The following is a 26072-nucleotide window of genomic DNA, read 5'->3' as shown; positions in this document are numbered from 1 at the left end:
TAAATAACTTTTATTGTCCAAAATGACATCAGTGCAGCCCCGGAGCACAGCGCGCTCTACTGGACAAACGATGCAAGAACATCATTTATAAATTAAATCAAGCCACTTTGCCCGCTCCAGAGGAGGTGGCATCAGCGCACATCAGCTGCTGATTACTTGGTCTGATCCTAATTAACGCCTGAAAATGAGGCTTCAGTTCCTGCTCATGCACGGCTCTCGTTCTGAGGCTCTAAGTATTATAATACTGCAGCCTGGGCTCAGACTATTTATGTTTAACAGAAGCACTCAATCTCACCACGGGATAAAGGAAACCAGTGCCCAAGCAACCTGATTATAGAGCACAAGGAGAGTGCCAGCAGCATGGAAATTCATCCATCACAGCCCTCAAATTACAGGCTGAACGGTTGGGTAGCCCTGAAGGAAAGGGACAAACGCTGCCACCTAGTGGTGACTGACTGACATGTTGAGACAAAATTAAAAATAGTGCAAATCAGCAGAAGTAGACACAATCTTTAAACAGATCAAAGTACAAGAAACCTGTCCAATCCTCCTGAAGAACATCAGACACCTGCTGCAGGGATCCTTACTGGAATTCACAAAGTGCGGTCGCAGTCAACACTTCCACATGTGCAAAAGAACATAAAACAGTGTCTCCGTGTTGACAACAAAACCTACCCTACAAGTACAAACTACAACAAAAACTACATGAATGAGAAGAAATGGACCTTTGGCACCACGGCGGGGTTGCTGGACTACACGTGGGCTCCAAGCCTGCTGGTGAATTTGTCCCTGTCAATGTTCTTGTGCGCTGGGATGTGCCTGAAGGTGCAGTCGCCTCTCGTACAGCCTGTGGTCCTCCAGAAGAAACACTCCCTCCTGTTCAGGCCACAACGCCACAGACGGATGTCAGGTCAGAGACTTTGGTGTGTTGGATTATTGAGACTGAGAGCTGGAGGCACTACGTGTTCCATTTCACTTCAAAAAAAAAAAATCCACTACTATGGACTTCAATCCTTCAGACTCTCAGTGGCGATCTCAGGCTCAGTCGGAACATTTCACAGAAGAACTCGCTGATCTGAATCAACATAAAGCAGCTCAAGTCTGGGACGTGAGACGAGAAGCTCCAGATTCATTCCCTTCTCCTTGTGCACGTCAGAATTTTATACTTCAAGATGAAAATAAAATATCATTCTTTTCTGAATAATAATGAAGTGTCAAAATGCTATTAAGGCCTCATGACAGTGGGAAGGTTCTTACCTAGGGAGAGAACTGGGGTCACCGGCAGCAGACCTGGACACACCCAGTCCGCTGGGAATCCTACCGGGATATCGCACAGTCAGAGGAGCCCCCTCCACCACCATCCCCTGAAGGACAAACAAACACTTCATACCACATCACCTTTGTATATTGGTATTTTTACCTCGCTACTGAGCATTCAGTTCTGCTGTTAGGATGAAGGGCGGTGGGCGGGGCTAAACTCTGCCAGTGGACTGAAGTGTGTCTTTAAGTTGATTGCTAACTTAGCTCTGTTTATCCTACTGGCTAAAACCAGATCTGCTCAGGACACACACATGAATACACTCGATGGCTTTGTCGCAGTCTTCTTTCCTGGTGTAGTTGACAAAGGCACACTGGTGTTCCAGCAGCATCTTGATGCTGTAGACGTTCCCAGCTCTGACAGAGAGACAGACAGACAGACAGACAGACATAGAGAGAGAGACTCATCAGCACTGAGGCCAGAAAACTGGAGTCTTTAAAACTCCTGCAGGGACATGAGTTTTACAGCTCGCTCTCAATGAAGGTAAATAAATGCAGCGCTAGACTTCAACAACAACAACAACAAAAAGACTTCGACTGCTGCGGCAGACAGTCGGTTCACAGCCGCTCCCACGGTCTGCTCAGGTGTGGGAGCGGCGACCGGCCACATTCAGACGGCTCTGAAACGTCACAGCCAGCAGACGTGGGAGGTTGCAGACGTTTGCAAGTGAAGTTCAAGTTATTTACAAAGAGAAAACAAGTGGGAAAAAACCCAGGGATGGGAGGGAGGGACCACGGAGGACCACACTGACATCTGTCTGATGACGCGCGCGACCTGACGAACGTTCTCCTTGTGTGAGACACCTGATTGTTTTGAAGTTTGAGATGATTTGATTGTTGTTTTGTTCACCAGGCACGAGTGAAGGACCAACAGTCCTCCATGTTCTTTTAACGTCTGAACTAGAAACAGGAAAGCACCTGCTGCATCTCGCCACTCAGACGCAGCGTGGCGGGTTTCTGACGGTGTGGGGCTCTACCCTCCCGGCCTACAGGTCAATCTAACCATGGAAACTGGAATTAATACAAAACCTGCAGTGAAGTTTAGTTGGTGCAGGTTTAACTTAAACTAAGAATCAAGAAGAATGTTACGTTCACTTCAGCTGATCACCGTCACGACGTGGCTGCGTGTGTTGCCTCAGGTCAAACACGCCGCCGTGAAGGAGCGTTAGCATGGAGGCCCGGTGCTGACGAGACCTGCTTCAACGCTGCACCTTGTGTTCCTTCTGCTCCTCTCTTATTCTGCACACTTAAACCTGCTCTTGTCCATCTTCCTGGGTCTGTCCATCGGAACCTTGTTAATCTGCTCGGGTGCTTTGGCGAGGTCAAGGGGAGGGACTTTACCTGCTGAAGAGCTCGTGGAGAGTCGTGTAGGTGACGGCAGGGGCCAAGGATCCCACCCAGATCGGGAAAAGTTCCCTTCAAAGAAACCAAGAGCTGAAATAACGCCTTGATTCAAAAAACACCAACGATCAGACTGACAATCAATGACAGGAGTTAAAGGACATGAAAGTCAACCTGGATGAAACTGGATCTTACGGTTTGACTGGATTCCTCGGCAAAGCCGTCAGCGGCTGAGGTTTTAATTTGCTTTGAGCCGAATTGTTGGACTCTCTGACATGCTGCCCTCGGGAGCGGCTGGCTTTTTGGACAATCCACTCTCCCTCCTCCTCTTCCTCCTCTTCCTCCTGCACCACCGGCGGCTCTACGATGTCAGCACAGGCACGAGAATTTGAAGAGAGCGGGGAGACGGCCGTGATACCAGGAAGCTGTTCACGTCTCTGTCACATTGGCAGCTTTGACCAACACTTGGCTGCGTTTACCTGCAGGAGGGAGGCGACCGGCTCCACCAAACAGAGCTTCAACAGCCGCCTCTAACGTGACGTGGTGTCTCAAGGCCTCAGAGCTCTGCTGTGGCGTGAAGCCCATTTCCTGCAGAGACAGTACAGTCATGAGCGTTCGGGAAAGGACACGACCAGTGCTACAACTGCAGCTGCTTCAGTGAAGCCGAGCGGCGTCCCACTCCACCCAAATCTCTCTGCAGGGGGTTGCAAACGACCTCTAGTCACTGCAGCAATGACGTCAGCAGCTGTTTGTCAGCCGTCACTGTTGCACACATCTCCAACGTCAGTTTGTCCGGATGTAAAATTTGGCTTCAGTGAGCAGAACCGCAGTGCTGAGTGTACATGGACCTCACGCCTGAAGTCCCAACAACCCGAGGAGGAAAATAGAACCAAACCAGCATAAGGAGCCGCTTCCTGCACGCTGGTAGTTGAGGTCTGCTAGCCAGTTACATGAAGTCCACTAGGATAGAAATGTGCAATAAAAGCTTGTGAGGGACTAAAATGTGAAATGCAGTCCTGTGCAGTAAAACGATGAATCAAAATCCTCCAGCAGTGGGAGAGAGACTCACTGACAGACAGGAGCATTTGAGCTGTGCAGCTTCCTGCCACGTTCTTCCTCTCCATCTCTCCAGCTACAGGAGAGTGAACGAGGGCCAGGGATCTGAGGGCGGCTCAAGCTACTCCGACAGCTCACAGCTGCACAGCAACGCTGCCCGAGTGCATCTTTCACGAGATCAGCGCCATCACAAAGGAAGGAACGTAAGGAAGCAGGAACCTCCGTCTAACTCATGCCCTCAATCTGAAAAGGGTTTGACGACTCAGACGAACACAACGACCAACAAAAGTGCAGACTCACACGACACACACCTGGTCAAACAGGTGAGTCTGTCGCCGCTGGACTAAGTCGAGTGTTCCTACCATGAGGTGAAAGATCTGCGTTTGTCTCAGCTCTTCTCGAGCATCAGGACTGGAACCGTCCAGCTTCAACACGTCCTGGTAGACCAGCGAGGCTTCGTAGTACCTCTGGAGAGAAACGGCACTCCTGCATGTTATCCCATTACACGTTGTCCATCATGTTTGAGTGCAAATGTTGAGTTACATGCAGAAGTACAATAAAAACATGCGTGAACAGGAAACCGAGTGTATCAGGAAGCACTGGCTTAGAAGACAGGAGGTAATGAGCAGCATTGAACTGGACTCAGACGCAGGACTCACCCTGAGCCCACACAGAGCTTTTCCTTTTCGAAATAAACCTTTTATCCAGTTCGGCTCCATGGTAAGGGCGACGTCGGCGTCCCTCAGAGCCTTTTCATACTGCTGCAACCTCTCATAGCACAGGGACCGATTTCCGAATAACCTGAGACACAGAGTGAACACAGTTCCCGGTCGTTTCTAGTTGCTGCTGGCTGCTTAACGTAGGCTGAGTCACTTCAGGCTCTTACTTAAACTCCTGTGGGTTGTATTTAATAGCTTCAGTAAAGCTTTCCACGGCCATCTGATACTGCCCAGAGGCGGCCAAACGATTCCCAACAGCTGCAGGTCAAAGAGCACTTACATCAGTGTGGTCACACTTTGTTTCATTGAAAAAGTGGGAATTAAGAATGGTATTCACCAGCGAGCTGCGTACTCCTCCTTACATATTCCTTCTCCGTGGGACACGAGGCTTCCTGCTGGGATTAGAGTTCATGTGTTAGTGATTCCATTAAAAAGGGCTCAACCACCAATTGTCAAACAGAAACTCCTGGCAGATTTGTATAAATATGTAACGAGACATACTGCCTCCACAAAGTGTGCTGGTCACAGTGACCTTTGACCTCAGAAGCCTAAACACATCATCCCTGAGGACGTTTGTGCCAAATTTGAGGAAATATCTGACACATCATGTTCAAGTGTGACCTTTGGCCATCAAAATCTTTCCGCTGGGACTCTGGATGAAGAGGAAAGTCCCTCAAGGCGTCGCTGAGATGTCACGTTACACCTCGGACCCCTGGACTTCTGAATCCTGTGTTCCTCTCCCAGAGTACTGGCTGAGGTGGACCCTCAGCCGACAGCAGTGTGATAGTCTCACTATGTGCTGCCAGGGATTCACAAACCAGGCTTCAACTCTTAGGAAGTTCACTCTTCTCAGAGCTCCCACCTCTTTCATGCCTCCATCTTTCACATCCCTCTGTTCAGGTTTCTCTTCCTTGGGCTGCTCCACTTTTAGTAAATTTGGTTTTTCCTTTTTTCTTTCTCGTGCAGGTCTTTGGTTTGGTTTCTCCTCAGGCACCGGTTTAGCAGCAGAAGAACGTGAATTATTTAAACCCGAATCCTGTCGAGAGTAACGACACACAGGATGATCGTTTGAAGATAATCACGCACAAACTGCTGGCGTTCCCCAAAGGACAACATAGAAGCTGCACCACATGCAGGTGAGGCCAACCTTCTGCAGCGCCTCCTCTTTGATGACCTCCTTCACAATATTTTCTTTGTTTTTGAAGCTGCTCTCATTTTGATTTTCAGCAGGAACTTGATCTACTTCTGCTTTACTTTCATTCATCTGAGTTCCTTCCTGATTTTCCGAGTCCGACTTCCCGTCTTCTTCCTCCTGAAATGAACAAACAAAATGACATTTAAATGAATATGTGATGACATATTTCTAAACGTTGAAAAAGTGAAAGGACGAACAGGTGGAATCTGTGTTACTGGATTCTCCTTTTCAAGGCGTTTCTTCTCTTTTTTACGCTGTTAACAGAAAGGCAGTGAGACGGTGGCGGTGGAAGGACGTTCACGGAGCACTGAAAGCCTGATTATTCCAACACTGACCAACTTCTTACGCTTCTTCCTCTCCGCTCTCTCCTTTTGCCGCTCCTCCTCTTCCATCAATTCTTTTGCACACTTATCCGCCTCCTGGAATAACAAAACAGACGCACGTCAGCATGAAGTTGAGAAATCTCTCAAACAGGTACATTTACTTTCCTCAACTATGATGAAAGACGTGAGCGCGGTACCTCCTCAGTGAGCTGCTTGATGCGTGGGTGCGGTTGTAAGGAGCTTCGGGCAGCATTTTGAGGATAAAAGGCATCGTCCTCGTCATCGTCTGAATATTCATATTCATCCAAATCTTGTTCGAAGTTTCTAAAAATGTCAAAACCTGCGAGACATCGACGAGGCTGTGATTGTCTTTTATAGTGGCAGCGAAAATCACGAGAAACATCAGAGTCACGTCAGCTGTGTGGGTTCACACACACGTTGACAGGAACATTCACACACACGCGAATGTTCCACATATTCATGAATCTGAGGAGCAAATCTCTGGTGTTCTGGAATGTTTGCCAGCCTGGAAAAGGCCATGTGATGTTTCCAGGTGTTTCGACTCTATTTGAGCGCCATGCGAGCGCTAAGCTCCTCTCCACACTGAGCAGCTTTCATTTCTACAGAACAGAAACAGAAACAAGCCTCCACAAATGGCCCCGCCCCTCACCAGTTTTCTCCTCAGCCGACACCAGAGACCCCTGATCACGAAACTGAGAGCCTCCTGTGCTTGACGTTAAAATAAACAAAACGTTTCAGACTGGCCAGGCTGTCACCACGGTAACGTGTCCCGGTTCAGGGCCTCTGCTGTCAATCTCAGACCTCGGCGAGGCACAGAAACTAAACCTGCTGCCAGCCTGGCAAACTCAACAGCTCCAACACAATCCAGACTTCAGCCTGAATACCGAACTACGTCTGGCTCAGCTGTGACCTAACCCTTAGATTAGTGACCCTGACCCTTAGATTACTGACTCTAACCCTTAGATTAGTAACTCTAACCCTTAGATTAGTGACCCTGACCCTTAGATTAGTAACTCTAACCCTTAGATTAGTGACCCTGACCCTTAGATTAGTAACTCTAACCCTTTGATTAGTGACCCTGACCCTTAGATTAGTAACTCTAACCCTTTGATTAGTGACCCTGACCCTTAGATTAGTAACTCTAACCCATTGATTAGTGACCCTGACCCTTAGATTACTGACTCTAACCCTTAGATTAGTAACTCTAACCCATTGATTAGTGTGCCTGACCCTTAGATTAGTAACTCTAACCCTTAGATTAGTGACCCTGACCCTTAGATTAGTAACTCTAACCCTTAGATTAGTGACCTGACCCTTAGATTAGTGACCCTGACCCTTAGATTAGTAACTCTAACCCTTAGATTAGAAACTCTAACCCTTAGATTAGTGACCCTGACCCTTAGATTAGTAACTCTAACCCTTAGATTAGTGACCCTGACCCTTAGATTAGTAACGCTAACCCTTAGATTAATGACCCTGACCCTTAGATTAGTAACTCTAACCCTTAGATTAGTGACCCTGACCCTTAGATTACTGACTCTAACCCTTAGATTAGTAACTCTAACCCTTAGATTACTGACTCTAACTCTTTGATTAGTGACCCTGACCCTTAGATTAGTGACCCTGAAAGATAGATTAGTAACTCTAACCCTTAGATTAGTGACCCTGACCCTTAGATTAGTAACTCTAACCCTTAGATTAGTGACCCTGACCCTTAGATTAGTAACTCTAACCCTTAGATTAGAAACTCTAACCCTTAGATTAGTAACGCTAACCCTTAGATTAATGACCCTGACCCTTAGATTAGTAACGCTAACCCTTAGATTAATGACCCTGACCCACTCTAACGTGGATAAAAATGTTCATTAAATATTAGCATCCCCATTAGCTTCAACGTGACGTCAGCTAATCCTTCCTGGGTCCGACACAGAAACCAACTCCATCATCCACTCGCTGATCCCAGCTCCTCCCATTCTGAGCTCTCATCATTGTCCTAAAAGCAGCTTCTGTTTTTGTTTTGGGGAGATCAGGAAGAAGTCCTGTAGCTCTGCAGATCTGCTGGAGGTCTGACTGAGGAGAATAAAGCTAGTTATCACCAAATGGGCTGGCTTTTGTTTACTGCCACTTATCTGATCCATGAGTGAGAGAGAGAGAGAGAGAGAGAGAGAGAGCGAGAGAGAGAGTTCATTTTTATGAAACATGTGACAAGTAATCACTATTCACCAATACCTCCATCACCTGTCTTTGTTTCAAGGTCAAGGTGAACTTTATTGTCCACAAAGGAAATTTGTCTTGGGGTTTCACCCCTGCAGCCGCCACACAAAAAACATCAAGTAAGCAGTAGTTTCTTGTTCATAAATAGAAGATTCTGACAAACAGGCAAGTCAGGAGGTGTCTTACTGAATAATCCAGAGGCCAAGGCGTTGAGGAAGGATCCCGTCGAACGTCCCTGGATAAAATCCACCAGAGATTCCTGACAAGGTGAGTAGATCAGCATCTTAAAACATATCCATCACAAACAACTCTCTTATATCTCAATATTTAGGTTATCAGTCGTGCTTTTAATCAGATTTGTATTTTTGTTTTGTTTTTCTTCGCTATTTTGACATGGTGTCATGGACTAATGACACGTAAAAAAAATGTGCCAACAAATATATGACGATATTAGTTATTTAGGGGGTTACCAGTAGCAACGGCTAGTCTTACAAACTGCATTCCAGAGCAGTTTCTCTATTCCGGGCTCATGACTCAGTCGCCTGGTTCGGTAGGAGTCCTCGCTGTCATCAAAACAATCACACCTGGAAAACCTGTTGTGCGTGTGCACGGATCACTGCTTTCGTTACTCACATGGGCGCGCAACAATCTGGAATCTTCTGGAAATCTGGAAACACTGGAGTCTGGAAGACAGAGAGGGGATGCTTCTAAAAAAAATACTGAGCTGATTCAGGGTTTTAAGTCTTGGGCTCTGAAGTCACGATGACTCGAATTCAGTCGCTACTGCGGCTGCGAGCTGGTGTTCGCTGACAGATTGCGTAGCGAATTATTGGGCGAGATTCTGTGTGTCACTTAGTTACTGTGGCCCGACAAAGGCAGCATTTAAAAGGATGAGGGCAGCTGTGTCTCCATTCTTACCTTTCACGACTTTATTCTTCTTTGGCATGTTGTTGGCGTGATTCCTGGTCTCGATACGTCACGACTGTGTGTAACTTTTCTTGTCGCTTTTTTCCGCGTCTGATCTGTCTATCCGCTAGCCTGCTGCTGTGTTTTCTTCTTCTTCTTCTTCTTCTTCTTCTTCGTCTTCTTCCTTGTTGTTTTTTTCTTGTTTGTTCGGGGTTTTTTTTTCGCCGTGTGCCACCAGGTAAGTGGGTGCTCTAGCGCCGCCTTCTGTTGTGGAGTGAGAAGCAGAGATTAATGAAGCCAGTCGTGTCACACGGAAGAACTGCTGAAGAATGGTTGGTTAGTTTTAAACTGGTTTACAGACTTTGACATCTATAACTATTATTAGTTTTTTCATTTTATTAATTTCCCGGAAGGAACAAATTATTTAAACCGTCGTGGTCGTATACCAGAAGGGATCGTCTTGTTGTGATAGACGATCTTTTCCTAGCAACGAGCCTTGGATACGATCTGGAGAGAGCGCGCTTCCTGTGGCGGACATTAGCCAACGACAGCAGCGGGGAGTACCGGGAGCTGACGGTCAAGGTAACCCCAGTTTCTCCTGGTGTGGAGATTAAGTTTCGCAGTATTTTTGTGCAGTACTCAGAGTAGTTTCCTATTACATTCAAACGAGCTGTCGCCGCCGTATGGCCTCAGACAGCGGGTGGCTAACTGATAGAGCTAACTTAGCTACGTTGTTAGCTTTGACGGTGTATCCTCTGGTCAGTTCGTTTGTACACGTTCATGCTTGGCCTCTGTTGTTGTTTAGTTGTGCTAACTCCAAGCACTGGCGCTCGTTTGCTAGTGAACGTTTGTGAAGTGAGTAAAATCACGCAGCGGAGCCACCTGTTGCTCTCGGCTCGTCGGTGTCCAGCGCAGCTCTGTGGTCACCGGTTGATGGAGCGGTGGATGCTGCATGTCACATCTGTGCTGGAGGCCTGATAGTGACCAGAGGGTCAGAGCTTTGAAGGTGCTCATAACTTTAAAACAACATTTAATACGCAACACAAAACTGAAGCAACTATCATGGTGTCAAAGCTCGTCAGCCAGTAGTAATCAACAGTGTGTCTCAGCTGAAGTTCTCTGGGCATTAAATCTGTCAGCCCTCCATGGGGTTGAAACGTGTCATCGCACAGGTATTGAGATGTTTGCACTCTCCCTTGGTAAACGTCTTAGATTTAACGGGAACGTCTATGTTTGACGCTCCGCTGAAGGATGGCGGCGTCTCCGCGACTGCCAGCAGATGACGAGACCTCCTTTGGACACAACATGAACCAGCAGGGGGCCCGGAGTCATCAGAGTGGCGCGGGAGTCCAGAGGCTGACCACAGCTGGCCGGACGCTTCAACAGCTGGGGGGGACCTCCTTGCAACTAGGTACTTGATCTGCCTGCTTGTTGTTATAGGGTTGAATGTGAAGATTTGAATTTAAAGGAGGAATGTTGAGAACAAAGTTGGAGGGTGCTTTGTTCGCTGGCAGTAACAAACCCAGCTGACAGCAGCAGCTCAGTGTTTGTGCTGCTGTGGTTACAGTCGCTGAGAGGTCAGCGCTGCCAAACGGAGACCCGGCTTTGAAGCCCCCAGTGACCCTCTGCACACACTTGTGGTGCTGTTTGCTCTTCTTTATCATTTTTAAAAGGAAATCAAAATACACTGACATTTTCCCCATACTCCAGCCCTCCTAACGCTCATTGTGCTAAGCTAACATTTTGACGCTAAGACCTCTGAATGAATAATCTTAAATAAGAGGAAATGGGAAAATGTCTGATTTGTTGTATTTTGCTTCCTCGTAGAAGTTGATAGAACAAACAGCTCATCAAATTTATCTCGATGGTAAAATGAAGAAGCGCAGCAGCATAACCACTCGCTCTTCAGTGAAAAGCAGCTCTGCATCAGTTGTTTGATTTTCCCGCTGTCAGGGAACGCATCAGCACGTCACCTTTCCCTTCCACATCTCAGCTTATTTCTCTAAAGTGCACAACAAATGAGAACCTCCCTCTTCGCTGACTCTGACGTTCCTTAGTACTCTGGTGATGTCACGTGGAAGCGGTATTTGGCTCACCCCTACATGAGCAGTCTCACATCATCTACTCCGGCTCACACTGATGGATGCCCTCAAACGCCGCTGGAGTTTCATCAGTCAGGTTTTTCCTAACAACCTGGAATGTCGCAGCTTTAGGACACCTGGGTTCCTGTGGATGAGCAGTATGGAGGCTTTTAATGGTTTTATTATGTTAAAAGGGCTGGAACCTCAGGCGGGTGCCTAGGAGGAGAAGGAGTGAACTTCAGGTGCAGAGAGAACTCACAGGCACTCTCACACTTGCAATAGAAGACTCCAGATGGCTGGAAGATCAGTGCATCTTTTCTGCCGTCCCGACCCTCCATTAGCATGAGAGGGAGTCATCCATCCATCCATCCCTCCATCCATCCCTCCATCTTCTCCCTCTTCTCCTATTGAGGGTGGTGGGGGTGGAGCCTATCCCAGCAGCCTTCCCCCTGGACAGGTCGCCAGTCCATGGCAGGGCCAACACATAGAGACAGACAACCATTGGCTCTCCCAGCCACGCCTACGGTCAATTTAGAGTCTGGATTAACCTGGTCCCCTCTTGATGTCTTTGGACTGTGGAGGAAGCTGGAGTACCAGAGAGAACCCAGCAGGAACAGGGAGAACATGGAGACTCACCCAGAAAGACCCCGTGCTCCAGCCGGGGCTCCACCCACAACCTTCTTGCTGGGGGCCACAGTGAGGACCACTGCTCCACCGCGCCACCCTGAGAGGGAGTGATAATGACCAAATTTTATTTTGGGGATGAACTACAGGGTGTGGGGACTGACAGGGGGGTGATGTTGTGCGATATAGACAACAGACTCTGAACTAAATTGAACAATTATTTAATAAACACTGAATATTAAAGATATTATATTAAATAGAAGAAGAAGAAGAAGGGTCTGTCGGCTGTCCAACTTCCAGGTGCACGTCTTCCCAAAAAGTTTTATTTGTCTTTTTTCCCGGATGCTGGTGTGGTGGTGTGGCCTGGATTGAGGTGAGCGTCCAGTGGAGCAGTGACCAGAAAGGAGGCTTAGAAACTCAAACACCAAAGCTTATACTCGAGTTTATTCATGCATGAGAGAGAAGTTCCAACTCACTCATGGAGCATCAGAAGTTCTCTGTTGTTCTGAGAAACTGTCAGGTATTTCTACATCTCCTCACATTCACTGGGGAGGGGGCAGATTGGGGTCACACACAGGTTAGGACCAAAAGTTGAAAAGAGTTCCTGGCCATTTGTGAGGTGGCTGTTTAGGTTGGAGCCAAATGGTTCCAGTCTCTAGAACCAGCAGAGACAACCATCAGTCTGTCACCCAGAAGCCACAAAATAAGGTTTTTAGACTTTTACAACCAGACCATATGGCAGACATGTTGGCACCTGTGGTTGGTCCTTCCACATCCGTTGATGACGTCAGCATGTGAACATCCTTCCTGACCTTTTATGGAGAAGCACAGAAACTAACAGGTCTAACATAGTTAAGGCAGGTTATAGATTTCCTATGAACTACACAGTTCATAGGTGTTATACGTTACCAGTCGCTCATTACTTGGTAACTCACATCTAATAAAAAGAAAAGAAGACATAAACATAAAGGAAAAAGCAAGCTTCTACTCCGGTGAAAGACGTCAGATCGTGACAAAGCACAGTGACGTTCAACCAGCAGATGCCGCTGTTGGGACGCATCCCAGGATTCACAGTTTAGAGATTTTAAACACTGATTCTTTTCCATTCATGACACGTTTTTTTTAATGCGTTCTGCTGAGAAGTGAGACTGGCGTTGGTCACGGTTTGGAATGAAAGGAAGAAAGCAGGACAGAACAACACGGCCAGAATCTTTTTTTGTTTGTTTTGTTTTCGTTGTTGTTGGTTTTTTTGAAGATGTTGGTTAAGGTGGCAGGCGTTCGTTGCTTAGGTGGCCGCCTGAGCTTTGAAGTGCAGCGGGAAACCCTGAACTATCTCTTAAATGGAAATGGAACGATCGAGTCTCAGTAACATTAGTCTTTATTTATATTCTTTTTTTGCTTGATCAGAGTTTCAGGACAGCAACTTGTCTCCAGCTCTCTCCCTGCTGCCAGTGAACCAAGAAGTGGAAGAAAATTTCACTGAATATTCGTTGTTCCAAAAAAGTGACACAGAATTTGTGCCTTTAAGGTAAAAAACAACAACAAAATAAACAAAATTGGTGAACGTGTTTTCTACAGTGTCATTCTTATTTTAATGTTCGAAGTTTCTAATCATCAGTTCCTTTCTCTAGGCCGTACCCTGACAATTCCATGGGATCGGAGAGGTTTCCAGCTCATGAAAACTCCACGCGGTTTTCTCACTGTGCCTCGTTGTCCCAGCACCCTTTGGCCCAAACAAGCCTCCTGTCTGAAGGAGGAGCCAGCAGCAGCTGCAATGTTTCCCAGCACAGTTTGTCTCTGCAGCAGGAAGGCGGACGAGAGGAGCCGGTTCACACTAACGTCCAGCGGGGGTCCCCATCCAGAGACGCCTCAAGTGGCAGAGAGTCACCAACTGACCCGTCAGATAAACCAGTGGGAGGAGCCTCTGAAGTTGATGTGTCCTTTCTGAGTTGGGATGTTCCTGCTCAGCATCTCCTGGAGCTCCTTCAGAGGGACGTTGGCATGCCAAGCAGCAGCAGCAGCGCCGTATCAGAAGCTGCTCTGAAGAGCGCTGCCTCCATCAGTGGAGAGTCTGAAAGCAGCAAAACACACACCGATCACAGCACCAGTCAGAGAGAAGGTCCTCCAGGTGAAGCCTCCCTTCCTCAACTGCAGACTCAAAAACCGGACCAGTCACGAGGACTCTCACCTGAGGTGTGCAACATCACCATGGGCTCACGCAGCACCCAGCCTGACGACAGCAGCGAGCGTCTGCACCGAGAGCTGCTGTCTGAGACGCAGGGAGGAAGCGGCCCTGCAGCTCCGTCTGAGAGACAGACGCTTGAATGTGTGACACTGCCGGGTGAATCTCTCACACCGCGTCCCTCAGCGACAGCCAAAGACAAGCCCAGCGTGACGAGAACAAACCGCAGCACGGCGCGGACAGGACCGTCATTAGCAGGTGTGGACCCGAGTCATAGAGAGCAAGATTTATGGTCCTCAGGCAACCAAACGGGAATTGATGGGTCCTACCTGGGTTTCCTTCCAAAGTCCCAGTCCACTCCAGGAGTTTTCAAGGCCCCATCCAAATCCACTGTAAAGCCTCTCCTGGGCCATCTTTCAGCCATAGAGTCGCACAAAGACAGTTCACGTCAGTCAAGCACAGGCGTTTCTCCAGAGCCAGCCGGCCATGTGCTGGACGCGCCTCACAGCAGCACCGTGGATCCGGATGAAACCTCCTGTGCCAAAGTCCAGTCCCTGCCGAGTCTCAACTACATGCAGAAAGTAGATGCTTGGAGGGAAAATCAGAGTTCAGGCAAGACATCACTCTTTGATAGCTTGGCTCTGCAGGGCTTTTCTGGCATCTCTCCTAAAAAGAAAGCCTACGATGCCGTGTCTGACACCTTGAATCGCATCCTGAGTCAGCAGGTGGCCGGCTCACGTCAGACTCCTGTTTCGAGTGCTGCCACTCTAACTGCTGCTCCCAGCTCCTCCGTGCCTCAGTCTGGCTCTTCGTCTGCTAGAAGAGGGGAGGCGGTGGGCAGTGCACCCTGTGACAATGACGACGGCGGGTCCACGGCGCGTCCCTCAGCCTCCCCGTGTCACAGGTCACAGCCCCACTCCTCCCTCAGCACGGTTGTCATGTCAGTCAAGAAGGATCACCAAACAGCTGCCGAAAAAGAGGCGAGCCAGAAGGAGGTCCGTCAGCAGCCGGGCACCTCGGGTCAAGCCCCGCCCCCTATCACCCTCAGACGCTTCAGCGATGTGTCACTTGATCTGGATTTGATCTCAGGTTCCCAAGATAGTTACAACAGTGGAATGAAGCTAGGAACTTCCATCAGAGCTTCTTCCGCTGTCAGTCTAGAGGTTGATAATTATGCTCCTTACTGGACCTCAAAGCTGTCAACACCTCCGCCCAAACCACGAGAGCTGAACATCGACGAGCGAATTCCGCCCAAACCACGAGAGCTGAACATCGACGAGCGAATTCCGCCCAAACCACGAGAGCTGAACATCGACGAGCGAATTCCGGTAATTGAAAAACTAGACTGGGCGCTTCATCAGGCTGTAGGGCTGCCCCCCAACCAGAGTGCTGGATGCCTCTTAACCTCCTCCAGAATGTTTCTGAGTGTAGAGGATGGTGTTGTTTGGGCTCCATCATATTGAGAGTTTATCTTAATTTGTCTGTCTCAGGTATGTAAATTAGCTGGTCAGAATACTGGAACCACCTCAAGTAATCCAGTCCTGTCCATTGCCACTGCAACCTCAACATCACATGTCATTAATCTCAACCGGATTATCTTTGGAAGGCAGAAACAAGCCTGGAATTAAGATGAGAAACTGTCGTCTGTCTGGTTGTGTTGATCCTAACTGACCAGTGCTCCTGACTCCTGACCCTCCTTTGTGTCCCTGCAGTTGTACCTCCATAACCTCGGGATCGATCAGTCGCCCTCAACAATCTTGACTCCGTTTGCACCCAGAGGTCCAATCAGAGAGCCTGAATCCTCTCCCACTGATCTTTGTACAATTAAAGGATCAATGGGAACCCCGAGCAAGAGCACCCAAACGTCTGAAGGTACCTGACCTCTCAAACAGAATGAGAAGCAGCGTGTACATTCCCCCCCACTTAGAAAGATCATGAAAAAGGCTAAAGTTCACAATTCAATTCCATGTAGTGAAGTGATGAATCCACATGAATTTGGGAAAAAAGGACTGAAATATTGTGTATTTTCAGGTGGCAGCCCCCATAAAAGAGCGTTCTCCAGGTCTAGCGCTGTGTCTGAGGACTCCAGCGTATCAGCACCGTTCAGCCTGGACAGTCTGGTTCCGCCGGCGTCCGTTCCAGAGGGAACCCAAGTGTCCCCGTCAGCAGAGGCAGCAGCTCGGCTGAGCAGCAGACTAGTCCCCTGTGCTCAGTCTGACAAGGACTCTCATGATGCCTCCACGCTGCAGCAGCGGGACAGCAGTGCAGCGGGCATCCAGAAGCCCCTCCAGCGGGGAGACTGGTTTGACTCTGACCCCTCCTCCTATAAGACGGCCAGGTGTGGGGACAGAGACTCAGAGGCTCTTTTCAGAGCAAACCACGGCGTGGAGCAAAGCCCAGAAGAAGCCTTGTTGGAGATTCGCAGACGTTTCTCTCAGGCTGATAACGGGAGTTCTGCTGGGTCTGCTGCCCCACCCTCCTCCTCCCCTGTACCCCCCCGTCTGCTCGCTGATGATGACCTTTTTATGTCACAGAGGAAGAAAGCTGGCAGACTTCAGGACTTCTCATTCTCCTCCTCCTCCACTGCAGGAGAGCCCAGAACTCACTCCTCTCTGCTGTGGACCAGGTCCTCATCCGACTCCATGCTAACCTCAGAGAAACCGAGGGAAAGTTCTATTGGCCAAGAGAGAATGACCTCATCAGGTCAGCCCCCCTATCTGTCCTCCAAGGCTGTCGTTACTGCACCTGCTGCTGAAACTTGCCTCATTCTTCAGAACAGCCCAGTCCCCGCAGGTGCAGAAGCGTCCCTGGCCCTTCCCCAACCAGCCCGGCGGGCCGAGCCTGAGGGCTGCAGTGCTGCTCCCCCGGACACCACCGCCCCTCCACAGCCACCGGTCATCAAGCCCCCGCCAGCAGTGAATCCTCAAGAGTTCCCCTCAACTGTTGCAGACACAGCTGATGTACCGGAGGAGGAGGAGGAGCAGAGCACAAGGGGTGAACCTGTAGAGAGCAGCCCCCCCCCACCCGTCCCTGAGGACCCTGATCAGGGGTTGCTGAGTGACGGCAGCAGCCAGAGCTCACTGACAGTCCGCGTGGCCAAGCTACTGCAGAGGGACTCTCCTGCCAGCATCATCTCCAGTACGTCCAGTATCACTGACCACCAGACCAGAACCAGAGGTGAGAGAACCCACAGCCTTACACTGCCGCGAGTGGTTTCCATGACAACACTCATTCACAGCGTGGAACTCACATAGCGTCAGAAACTTCCATTCATGCAGGGTCAGAAGTTAACTTAAGAGCTCACCAGCCACACCCTGGTTAGCCGCCACCTCCCTGCTAGCTCAGTTACCTGCGACTTCTTCACTCTCTAAAACAGAAGAGCCCAGCACAGGAGGCCAGGATTCCACTGGCAGCTACACTTTTAGAGCACAGAAGAAGGATTTTGTGTAACATTGGTTGGACAGACACAAAATATGGGTGTCAAAAATGTACTCTTAACGTAATGTTAATACTGTCGTCTTTCTCTGTATTTGTTCATATTTTACGAGACGAGTGGAGTTATACCAGTGTGACATCACATACACACGTCATGAGTCCCCAGAGTGAATGTCTGTTGATGTTGCAGAGGGGAAGACGTCAGGGCAGCAGGGTGAGCTGCCGCTGCTGCAGCTGGACCAAGAAGATGAAAAGCAGATTGAAGAGATGCTGCTGTTGTTGCACCCCACCAAGGTCAGCGCTCACCAGGAGCTCCTCGTCAGCACGCCATTCACACCTAGAACTCTATTAAGCGCCCAGATTTAGCAAGAGCTGCACCTCAGGAGGACAAACTAACTGTTGTTGTTGTTGTCTTTGTCACACGTCCCTGTTCATCCTAACCTCCGTGTCTGGACAGTTCAGGTGTGGTGCTGAAGGTAACCGGTGTGTCACTAACATGAAACTGGTTGCAGTGTAAACGCAGTGTGTTGTGGTTCTTTTGGTGATGAACTCATTCACAGGATCACATTAAACGATGACCTTGTGTTTGCCCCCCAGAGCCTGGGAAGCACAGACTCATCAAGCAGAGCAGGGTCCAGTGTCAGTGGCCTGGGGGGGCAGGATCAGCCTCAGCCTACAGAGACAGTTGACGCCAACAACCGGCCAACATCGCAGCTCCAGCGTCTGGGCTCGCAGCCCCCCCCTGACCCCAGATCTGCCAATCTTCCTCGTCTAGATCTGGAGGCAAAAGTACGTGAGATTGCTGCCAGAGAAGGCGTAACCCTCCCGAGGACGAGCGCTCAGGCCCTCACATCCATCACCATCGCCACCTGCAGGCGCTCCGCCTCCCCCTCTCCATCCACGTCACCCGCCCCTCCCCACAGTCCGGCCCAGGGTTCTCTCCACCTGACCGAGCTGTCTGGGACGGCAGAACACCCTGCAGCTCAGAGGAAGGCTGCACCCCCTTTGGATGAGGACGATCAGACAAACCTGTCTTCAGCAGGGAACCAGAAGAGACGGGACACTGAGGGAGGTCAGTTCCAACCCCCTCCCCCCTCCTCGCTTAGTTTACACACCGAGGATGTGACCATCAAAGATGACATCACACGTTCTATCAAACCAAATGAGGAGTTCCCTGTCCAGGACCACCTAATTTCTGTTCACGGAGCAGAACAGACCCCTGTTGACCCCCCAGTCAGGACCAGTCACATTTCACATGTCCATCTCACTCTCGTGCCTAAAGACCACAGCGTGCCGGCCGCCAGCCTCTCCAGACCCTCAGGACCTGCACCACCTCGAAAAGACTTTGTCCCCCTCAGACATTCGTCTCCAGCTGTCAGCAGCCCAGACGAAGGGCTTGGCCTGTCCAGCCCGCCAGAATGGCACGATACCAGAGAACCAGTCGGAACGTGGCCTGAAAGGACTGACACCTCCACGCTTTTCAAAACCCTGGTGCCTCAAGGAAGGGGGGTGTCTGCAGCCCCCGCCCCTTCAGCCTCACGTCAGACTAGCATGTCCCCAGGTAGGCCTGCATCCATGCGTGTATCACTGTCCGTTCATGGCTTGTCTCTCATCGAAATGATCAGACTGACTAACTTCAGACGGGACATTTTGTCCTCATCGTAGTAAAAAAATAATAGTTTTTCTGACCCCGCCATCAAAGTGTGTATGTTGATGACTTTACTATTTTACATTTAGAGAAGATTTGGTGTGAAACAAATTCTCGTTTGTTGAAATTTGACAACCACTCAGAATACCTCAGCGCTGAACTCTGACGATAATCAGAGGGGAAATGATCAGGATTCTCCACCCATGGGTTTCCCTCCTGCATGACGTCAGTCAGGCTCCAGATGGAGGGTGTAGCAGGTGTTTTTGGGGCCGATAGCTTCAAGCTACGCAGACGTAGCCGGCTCTTCTGCATTCAGCGGCGTCTTCGTTAGCCGAAGTTACCAACATTTGTGAGCGTTTGAAAAACAAATTACTGTTTGTGGGTAAAATACCATTTTAAGGATGACGACATTCACTGCCAGCCTGAATTCTTTCAGGAGTAACAGCACAGGGACCGAACGTTGCAGCGCTCCTGAAGCGCTGCTGTCGGTGTAACAACTGTGGGGAAATGACACCTTCGTTCTTCTCACATTTGGTCTCTTTCAGCCCTAATTTAAGTCTTGCAGGCAGGAAGCAAAGCCTGATGGCCGCTTGCAACTCCTGACAACGACTGTGGACATTGAATTTTACAAGATCTCAGAAGTTACAAAAATCTATCAGGCTTTGCTTCCTGCCTGTAAGACTTTAATTGGGGCTAAAGAAACCCAACAAGATCAAGTGCTGAAGACCAAATGATTGATGGTTTGTGTGTCAGTGACGACTGTCTCTGTGCCCCCCCCCAGTGTCTGTCCTCCTGCCTTACAAACCGCGCGGCAGCGAGAAGCTCTTCTACTTCCCTCAGGCAGAGGCTGGCGTCTTGTCTGACACCACCATGGAGAGTTCCCACCCAGGTACCTGCTCCTCCCACTGATCCAGGACCTGCAGTCCTCGTCATGAACGTTTGCTTAGTTTAGGTGACTGAGGAGGCCCTGCTCATGTTTCGCCGGCGTCGCGGGGAGCAGCTGCTCTATTGTAACGTACCCCTCAGCCACCCATGAATTATTCATGTTCAGGGGCTGAGTGAGACAAAGGCAGCGAGTCAGTGAGAGGGGGCTCGACACGCAACGTCTCTCCACATCCTCTCGTCCTCACGGCTAAAAATGAAGGATTTCCGTTCGTCTCCCAGCCGCCACGTTCATCTGTTCACCTGCCAGTGAGTCTCTGCTGTGAGGTAACACGCCTCCATTGATCTCCCACCAGGCTCGGATGACGCCGTGCCTCCGCACTTCGGCAGCGACGTCCTCGGGCAGCAGGACCCGGGTCTGGACCGCGGAGTCACCATCAGACACTCAGAAGGAATCTACAGCAAGAGGTCGACCATGCCGGCCGGACGCAGAGGTAAGCGCCGCCTCATGCGCTCATGGTAGCTTAGAGCTCAGACGTGCACTTCGCACACGTGTTGTGATCCTGCTCACAGGAATATCCATGAAAGAGGAGCTCCTGGGTGAGGAGACGAGGACGCTAGCCAGCAGCAGCTCGCGGTGGTCGGACTGAAGAGAACAGTTAGAAACATCACTTATTGAGGCTGTCTGCCTGTCACCGTGACCTTTGACCTCCAAAAGGTGGTCAAACAGGAGGAATTCACTCAGGGCTTTTCTCAGATTAACAGAAATGAACAAAATGGGTCGAACCTCTGGAAATGTGATGCCTGCGATCTACAAGAACAAAAACATAGAAAATAACGTCTTAATTTGGAATTTTAATCCCCACAATCAGGTTTCTATGGCTACAGGATTATTGTGCAGGTCCAGCAACACACGGCCACCTGAGCGTCTCTGCTGTGTTCACCGTCTTATTGTTGCTTCAACTGTTTAATGAAATAAACAGAAAAAAATGTTGAGCTAATAATAATAATAATAATAATAATAATAATCCCGTTGCTCAGCACCTGGTCGGAATCCCAGCGACTCATTATTCATCCTCAGGAAACCGCACTGAGCAGTGCTGCTGCCAGAAGTACTCAGTAGCTGAAGAGAGGTACTCAGTAGTAGCTGAAGAGAGGTACTCAGTAGTAGCTGAAGAGAGGTACTCAGTAGTAGCTGAAGAGCGGTACTCAGTAGTAGCTGAAGAGAAGTACTCAGTAGCTGAAGAGAGGTACTCAGTAGTAGCTGAAGAGAGGTACTCAGTAGTAGCTGAAGAGAGGTACTCAGTAGTAGCTGAAGAGAAGTACTCAGTAGCTGAAGAGAGGTACTCAGTAGTAGCTGAAGAGAGGTACTCAGTAGTAGCTGAAGAGAGGTACTCAGTAGTAGCTGAAGAGAGGTAATCAGTAGTAGGTGAAGAGAGGTACTCAGTACTAGCTGAAGAGAGGTACTCAGTAGTAGCTGAAGAGAGGTACTCAGTAGTAGCTGAAGAGAGGTACTCAGTAGTAGCTGAAGAGAGGTACTCAGTAGTAGCTGAAGAGAGGTACTCAGTAGTAGCTGAAGAGAAGTACTCAGTAGCTGAAGAGAGGTACTCAGTAGTAGCTGAAGAGAGGTACTCAGTAGTAGCTGAAGAGAGGTACTCAGTAGTAGCTGAAGAGAAGTACTCAGTAGCTGAAGAGAGGTACTCAGTAGTAGCTGAAGAGAAGTACTCAGTAGCTGAAGAGAGGTACTCAGTAGTAGCTGAAGAGAGGTACTCAGTAGTAGCTGAAGAGAGGTAATCAGTAGTAGGTGAAGAGAGGTACTCAGTACTAGCTGAAGAGAGGTACTCAGTAGTAGCTGAAGAGAGGTACTCAGTAGTAGCTGAAGAGAGGTACTCAGTAGTAGCTGAAGAGAGGTACTCAGTACTAGCTGAATAGTACTACAGGAGTACTCCAGCTGCTCTGCTGACTCAGGATCTACCAGCGTTTGTGGTTAACAGCAGCAACCAGCTGCCCCTGTGTCTTCTGGCTCTGCTGACGCGGGACTAGAGGTCACAGAGAGTCATGCCGCTGGTTCTGGTCCATCCTTCTGTCCTTTAGTTTGAACGGAGCCAAGACCTGGGACCACGAGACTCCTGCTGTGACTTCTCACTGCAAACCAAAGAATCCTCCTAATAGCACCAGGAGTTTAAGCGGCCAAGACGCCCATCGGCTAAAAAACTGTCAGTCAGGCGGATCCGCCTCTCAGCCTGCCGGACGCTGCGGCAGCGTCCTGTTGTAGCACGTGACTCGCGTCGCATTTCACGTTTTAAACTGACTCCACGGGTAAGACTGCACGAAAGGAACCCTGAGTTTTATTCCCTTTCACGACGAGACAGACTTGATTCTGTCTCGTCGTGTTATGTCATGTCTTTTGATCTCCGATGTTTTGGCTACGTATGATCGGGCCATGTGACAGCGACGGGCCGGTCATACGTGTTATGTCGTGCTCAGAAGCGTCTGTCCTGTCTGTCTTCTGGCAGGCGTCCCGGTGGCAGCAGGTACGAGCTCACAGAGCAGCCGAGCTGCCAAACCGTCGTCTCAGGTGTCCTTCGCCAAATCTCCTCCACTGAGCCGCCACGGAGCCTCCGTCTCCAAGAGAGACCAGGGGACCAGCCCAGTCCACTTCCCCAGTGGGGACTGGCCAGAACCAGCTCAGCCGGGCCACAGCTCAGGTTCACCAACAGGAGCGGACCGAGGTCAGTCGAGGAGGCAGGTGGACCAGCTGTTGTCCAGGATCTGTGAGCAGTGGAGTCTGGAGGAAAACCGTCCCACCAGGGACAGTGAGGAGCTGCTGCTGGAGCGGCTCCAGCACCTGTCCCATCTAGTTCACAGCACCAGGGCCGCTGATGGGTCTGGACCACAGACCAGGACACGTCCTGATCCAGAACAAGAGTTTAGGGAAGAGGACGACACACAGCTGAGGACAGAGAAGAGACGGGACATGGGAGAGGCTAAGAGGTTCCTGCGGGTGGACGCCAGAGAATCAGAAGGAAGATCCAGTAGAAAGGTTGATGGCAGACGTCCCGTCCTTCAGCAGGGGGACGAGAGTCGGGGTTCCTTCACCTCCAGCATCTCCCAGGACTCCTCCCACAGTCGCCACCTCTGTCCCGCTGACAGGGACGAGTCCGAGGCCTTGTCCACCGTGTCCGGGTCCATGTCCACTGTGGACACGGCCCGGCTGATCCGAGCCTTCGGCACTCACAGAGTCCAGAACCTGAAAACCAGCTCCCGCCTCAGTAGACTGTACTCGACCATCAGCAAGCAGAAGGACGCGAGACAGCAGGTAAGAGACGAGCAGCTCCAGCTGACATCGTCAGCGCTTCTTCCTCTTCTGCAGAAATCAGCGCAGCTGTTTGTGAGAGTGACTCCGTCCACTTGGACATCGACTCGTGAAGCCTGATCAGCTGCGGACGCGCCGGCGGGATCCTGTTTAGATTCGATCAGTTTGTCTGAGTCTGAAGTAGGGCTGAACGATTTTGAGAAAAACCTAATCGCGATTATTTAGAGCAATAATTCAATTGCGATTAATATATGTGATATATGTATTTAATTTTAGTTATTTTTCCCATGTACGCATCGTATAGGTGTCGCTGGTGGTTGTACAAGTGCTGACGGAGGTTTGTGGCGTTGCCTCGGGATGTAGCGACTTAACGCCAACAGGTCCTGCACAAAACCTTCTTTTGCTGGATGGCGTTGGTTTCGTTCCCAAAATAAACTCATAAAATCAAAGTGCTTGCTTTTTTTGTATTAAATCAGGCAGAGTTTCTTCCTTCTCAAGCTCTGCTGACGACGCCATGCTTGCTACTGTCGCAACGCCGGGTTCACGTACAGCGTTACCTTGTTATTGAACAGACACCTCGGATTGGTCAGAATAGAGAGCAGCACCTGTGATTGTGAGCACCACTGTGGCTCAAGGAGGACGGCAGTTGCTGCAGTGTCGTAACCACTGGATCAGACTCGCTTCGATTGAATATTAAGATTGAAAAAATACAAATTGCGGCCGTTGCGATTCACAAATAAAAACGTGATTTTGGTTTCAAAACAATGAATCGTTCAGCCCTCGTCTGAAGCTCTCGACACTCCAGCTCGGATTTCTAGGCTCTTTGTCTAAATTCAATTTGGACCAAAGCAGGCAGGAAACCATCAAATTTTGAAAAGATTTTATAACTTGTGATGTCGTTGCGTCGGCCTGCAGGATGTTGTGGACTCGTCATCGTCAACCAGCACGTACATCATCCCGCCAGCCCACAGACCCGGAGCCAAGAGGGGCGTGAGACTGGTCAGCAGAGGCGTCCAGGCAGGTCCGTCCAGGAGAAACTGGTGCCATTTTCACTATGAAGAGCAAATATTCGCTTTAGCCTCTTAAGTGGTTTTGTCTTCGCTCAGGCGACCTGGAGATCGTGAGTAACGCCACCCGCCGCCACACCAGAGACGTCGGAACCACGTTCCCTTCACCCAGCGAAGCCAGATCTTCATCTTCGTCCAGCACAGACCGAGACAGACGAGGACCTCGCAGCCTTCAGAAGCTGAGGAAGACCAAGAGAAGTACGTCCCCCCACAAACGTGCGCGTATGTCTGAGCGCTCTGTGCTGATGTGGCGGCTTCCTTCCAGATGTTTCCTGGTTCATCACTGCTGACGAGCTGAGGACTGAAGCCAGGAAGGAGAACCAGCCGGAGGAGGAGGACGAGCTGGCTCGGAGCACCGCCTGGTTTGAGCCGTACAGAAGAACCGATCCATGGAGAGAACCTCTCCGCCTGAGACAAGTCCACGAGCACCAGAACACTCCGCCTCCTGATCCTCCGTCCAAAACCCGGTCCTCAGGCGTGGTCCGGGTCTCTCTCCAGGTGGGTTTGTCCTCTTATTTATTCTCTAAATTCTGAAGCCTGAGCGGCTGGAAGGTGTAGAGGGTTCAGACTCTGGGTGCCAAGAAGCAGCCGATCGACCCTCAAGACGGGATTGAAACTTCTCTTGAAAAACCAACAGTGACGTGTTCACGGGTCAGAAGGTGTAGAAATCAGTTTCTCCTCTTCCAGGAGGCTCCTTGCAGAACTAAAAAAGTTCACCTAAATCAAACCAGCAACCAGATCCTGCACACTAGAGCTCAGCCAGCAGTCACGTGACAGTGGGGCTGGAGGATGTGGGAAGCTCAGCCAAAAATAGGAGTACAAGTATTTTTCCGATATTCATACTGACGGTTGCGGCTCCAAGCTGATGTCAGGCGCTCCTCCACTCCTGCAGGAGGCTCTGGCCACGTGTCGTCCAGACTTCATCGTCCGCTCCAGGCAGCGGGTGCAGCGTCTGAGCCTGCAGGTGGAGGAGAGGAAGCTGCAGGCGGCCTTCAGCAGAGAGAGGGACCAGGTCTTCCTCCGGCCTGGCGGTCTGACCAGGCTCCCGAGGCCGGCAGGTACTCGACTTTCTGCCTCACACATCTGTGACTCTGCGATGATGTCACTCACGATGTCTCTTTTTTGTGTTCAGCGGTGATGGCGAGGGCTGTTCCCAGGAAGGAGATGATCCAGAGAACCAAACAGTACGTTCTTACCAGCTGAGGAGTCTCAACTGTCTTTGTTAAGTTCTCAGCCGTCTCAACTCCTCCTCCCTCCTCTAGAATCTACGAGAACCTGCCAGAGGTGCAACGGAGGAGAGAGGAGCAAAGGCGGCAGACGGAGTACCGATCGTACCGGCTGAACGCTCGGCTCTACAATCAGGTACCGCTCAGGTGGAGGTGGCGGTCGCAGTACCACTGATGCGTCAGGACAAAACCATCAAGCTTCTGTTTCGTGTCTTTCAGAGGATCACCAACCACGTCCTGGGAAGGAGAAGAGCGGCGTGGCAGTGATCAACGCTGAGCGACAGAATTGGAGATGAGAAAGATTCAAATAGACACAAAGAACTTAATGAGCTGATTTTACAGGAGGAACTTTCCGTTTTAAAGATCATGGAGAAAAACTGATCTGGAGCAGCGGCCATGACAGTTTTTTTTGTCTTTTCTTCTTTGACGAGATCCGATGAGAGTTTCATGAAATAAACCAGTTTTCTAATCACGTGTAGCGTTTCTGCTATTTTGATTCAAGGCCGACAAAAACACACA

General features: G+C 49.9%; 2 protein-coding genes across 8 annotated transcripts; one reads left to right on the top strand and one right to left on the bottom strand.

The window, feature by feature from the left end:
• Positions 1-9298, bottom strand: LOC147246007 (uncharacterized). 3 transcript variants are annotated; one of them, XM_086182664.1, is made up of 18 exons: positions 9105-9298; positions 8820-8869; positions 8373-8445; positions 6149-6291; positions 5964-6047; positions 5844-5882; positions 5581-5745; positions 5296-5469; positions 4771-4828; positions 4601-4691; positions 4374-4515; positions 4077-4181; positions 3138-3246; positions 2854-3019; positions 2659-2733; positions 1572-1674; positions 1258-1364; positions 1-876 (listed from the first exon to the last, which is right to left on the bottom strand). In XM_086182664.1, the coding sequence occupies exons 1-18, from the start codon at positions 9130-9132 to the stop codon at positions 753-755; spliced, it is 1836 nt and encodes a 611-aa protein (XP_086038790.1). In that variant the 5' UTR covers positions 9133-9298; the 3' UTR covers positions 1-752. The 3 variants fall into 3 exon arrangements, with proteins under 3 accessions (XP_086038790.1, XP_086038788.1, XP_086038789.1); XM_086182662.1 differs by having other exon boundaries at positions 5826-5882; positions 9105-9297; XM_086182663.1 differs by having other exon boundaries at positions 4771-4825; positions 5826-5882; positions 9105-9296.
• alms1 (ALMS1 centrosome and basal body associated protein) lies at positions 9153-26019 on the top strand. Of its 5 annotated transcripts, none has more exons than XM_086182657.1 (18): positions 9156-9674; positions 10343-10503; positions 13205-13325; positions 13429-15307; positions 15692-15851; positions 16011-17156; positions 17605-17708; positions 18012-18975; positions 19844-19951; positions 20301-20438; positions 22461-23263; positions 24176-24281; positions 24367-24525; positions 24593-24825; positions 25220-25385; positions 25460-25511; positions 25590-25689; positions 25773-26019. In XM_086182657.1, exons 2-18 carry the CDS (start codon positions 10344-10346, stop codon positions 25818-25820), a joined length of 6447 nt encoding a protein of 2148 aa, XP_086038783.1. In that variant the 5' UTR covers positions 9156-9674; position 10343; the 3' UTR covers positions 25821-26019. The 5 variants fall into 5 exon arrangements, with proteins under 5 accessions (XP_086038787.1, XP_086038783.1, XP_086038784.1 ...); XM_086182658.1 differs by having other exon boundaries at positions 10305-10503; positions 13429-15268; XM_086182656.1 differs by having other exon boundaries at positions 9157-9674; positions 10305-10503.
• Positions 26020-26072: the final 53 nt, after the last annotated feature.

The sequence above is a fragment of the Aulostomus chinensis genome, chromosome 17, assembly GCF_037954235.1.
Source record: "Aulostomus chinensis isolate RoL2024-O1b breed Wild chromosome 17, RoL_Achi_v1.0, whole genome shotgun sequence".
Taxonomy (NCBI): domain Eukaryota; kingdom Metazoa; phylum Chordata; class Actinopteri; order Syngnathiformes; family Aulostomidae; genus Aulostomus; species Aulostomus chinensis.
This window is presented reverse-complemented; position numbering and strand designations above follow the sequence as displayed.

What these genes read in the sequence shown, in the direction of transcription:
- LOC147246007 (XM_086182662.1), bottom strand. Translation starts at nt 9,132, where the DNA reads ATGCCAAAGAAGAATAAAGTCGTGAAAG. An exon ending in GGAAGAAGCGTAAGAAGTTG is followed by an intron (nt 5,883 to 5,963) that starts GTCAGTGTTGGA and finishes TTCTGTTAACAG; the next exon opens with CGTAAAAAAGAGAAGAAACG. An exon ending in TACAACCCACAGGAGTTTAA is followed by an intron (nt 4,516 to 4,600) that starts GTAAGAGCCTGA and finishes TCTGTGTCTCAG; the next exon opens with GTTATTCGGAAATCGGTCCC.
- alms1 (XM_086182657.1), top strand. Translation starts at nt 10,344, where the DNA reads ATGGCGGCGTCTCCGCGACTGCCAGCAGATGACGAGACCTCCTTTGGA. An exon ending in GAGCACCCAAACGTCTGAAG is followed by an intron (nt 15,852 to 16,010) that starts GTACCTGACCTC and finishes GTGTATTTTCAG; the next exon opens with GTGGCAGCCCCCATAAAAGA. An exon ending in CAGCAGAGGCGTCCAGGCAG is followed by an intron (nt 24,282 to 24,366) that starts GTCCGTCCAGGA and finishes GTCTTCGCTCAG; the next exon opens with GCGACCTGGAGATCGTGAGT.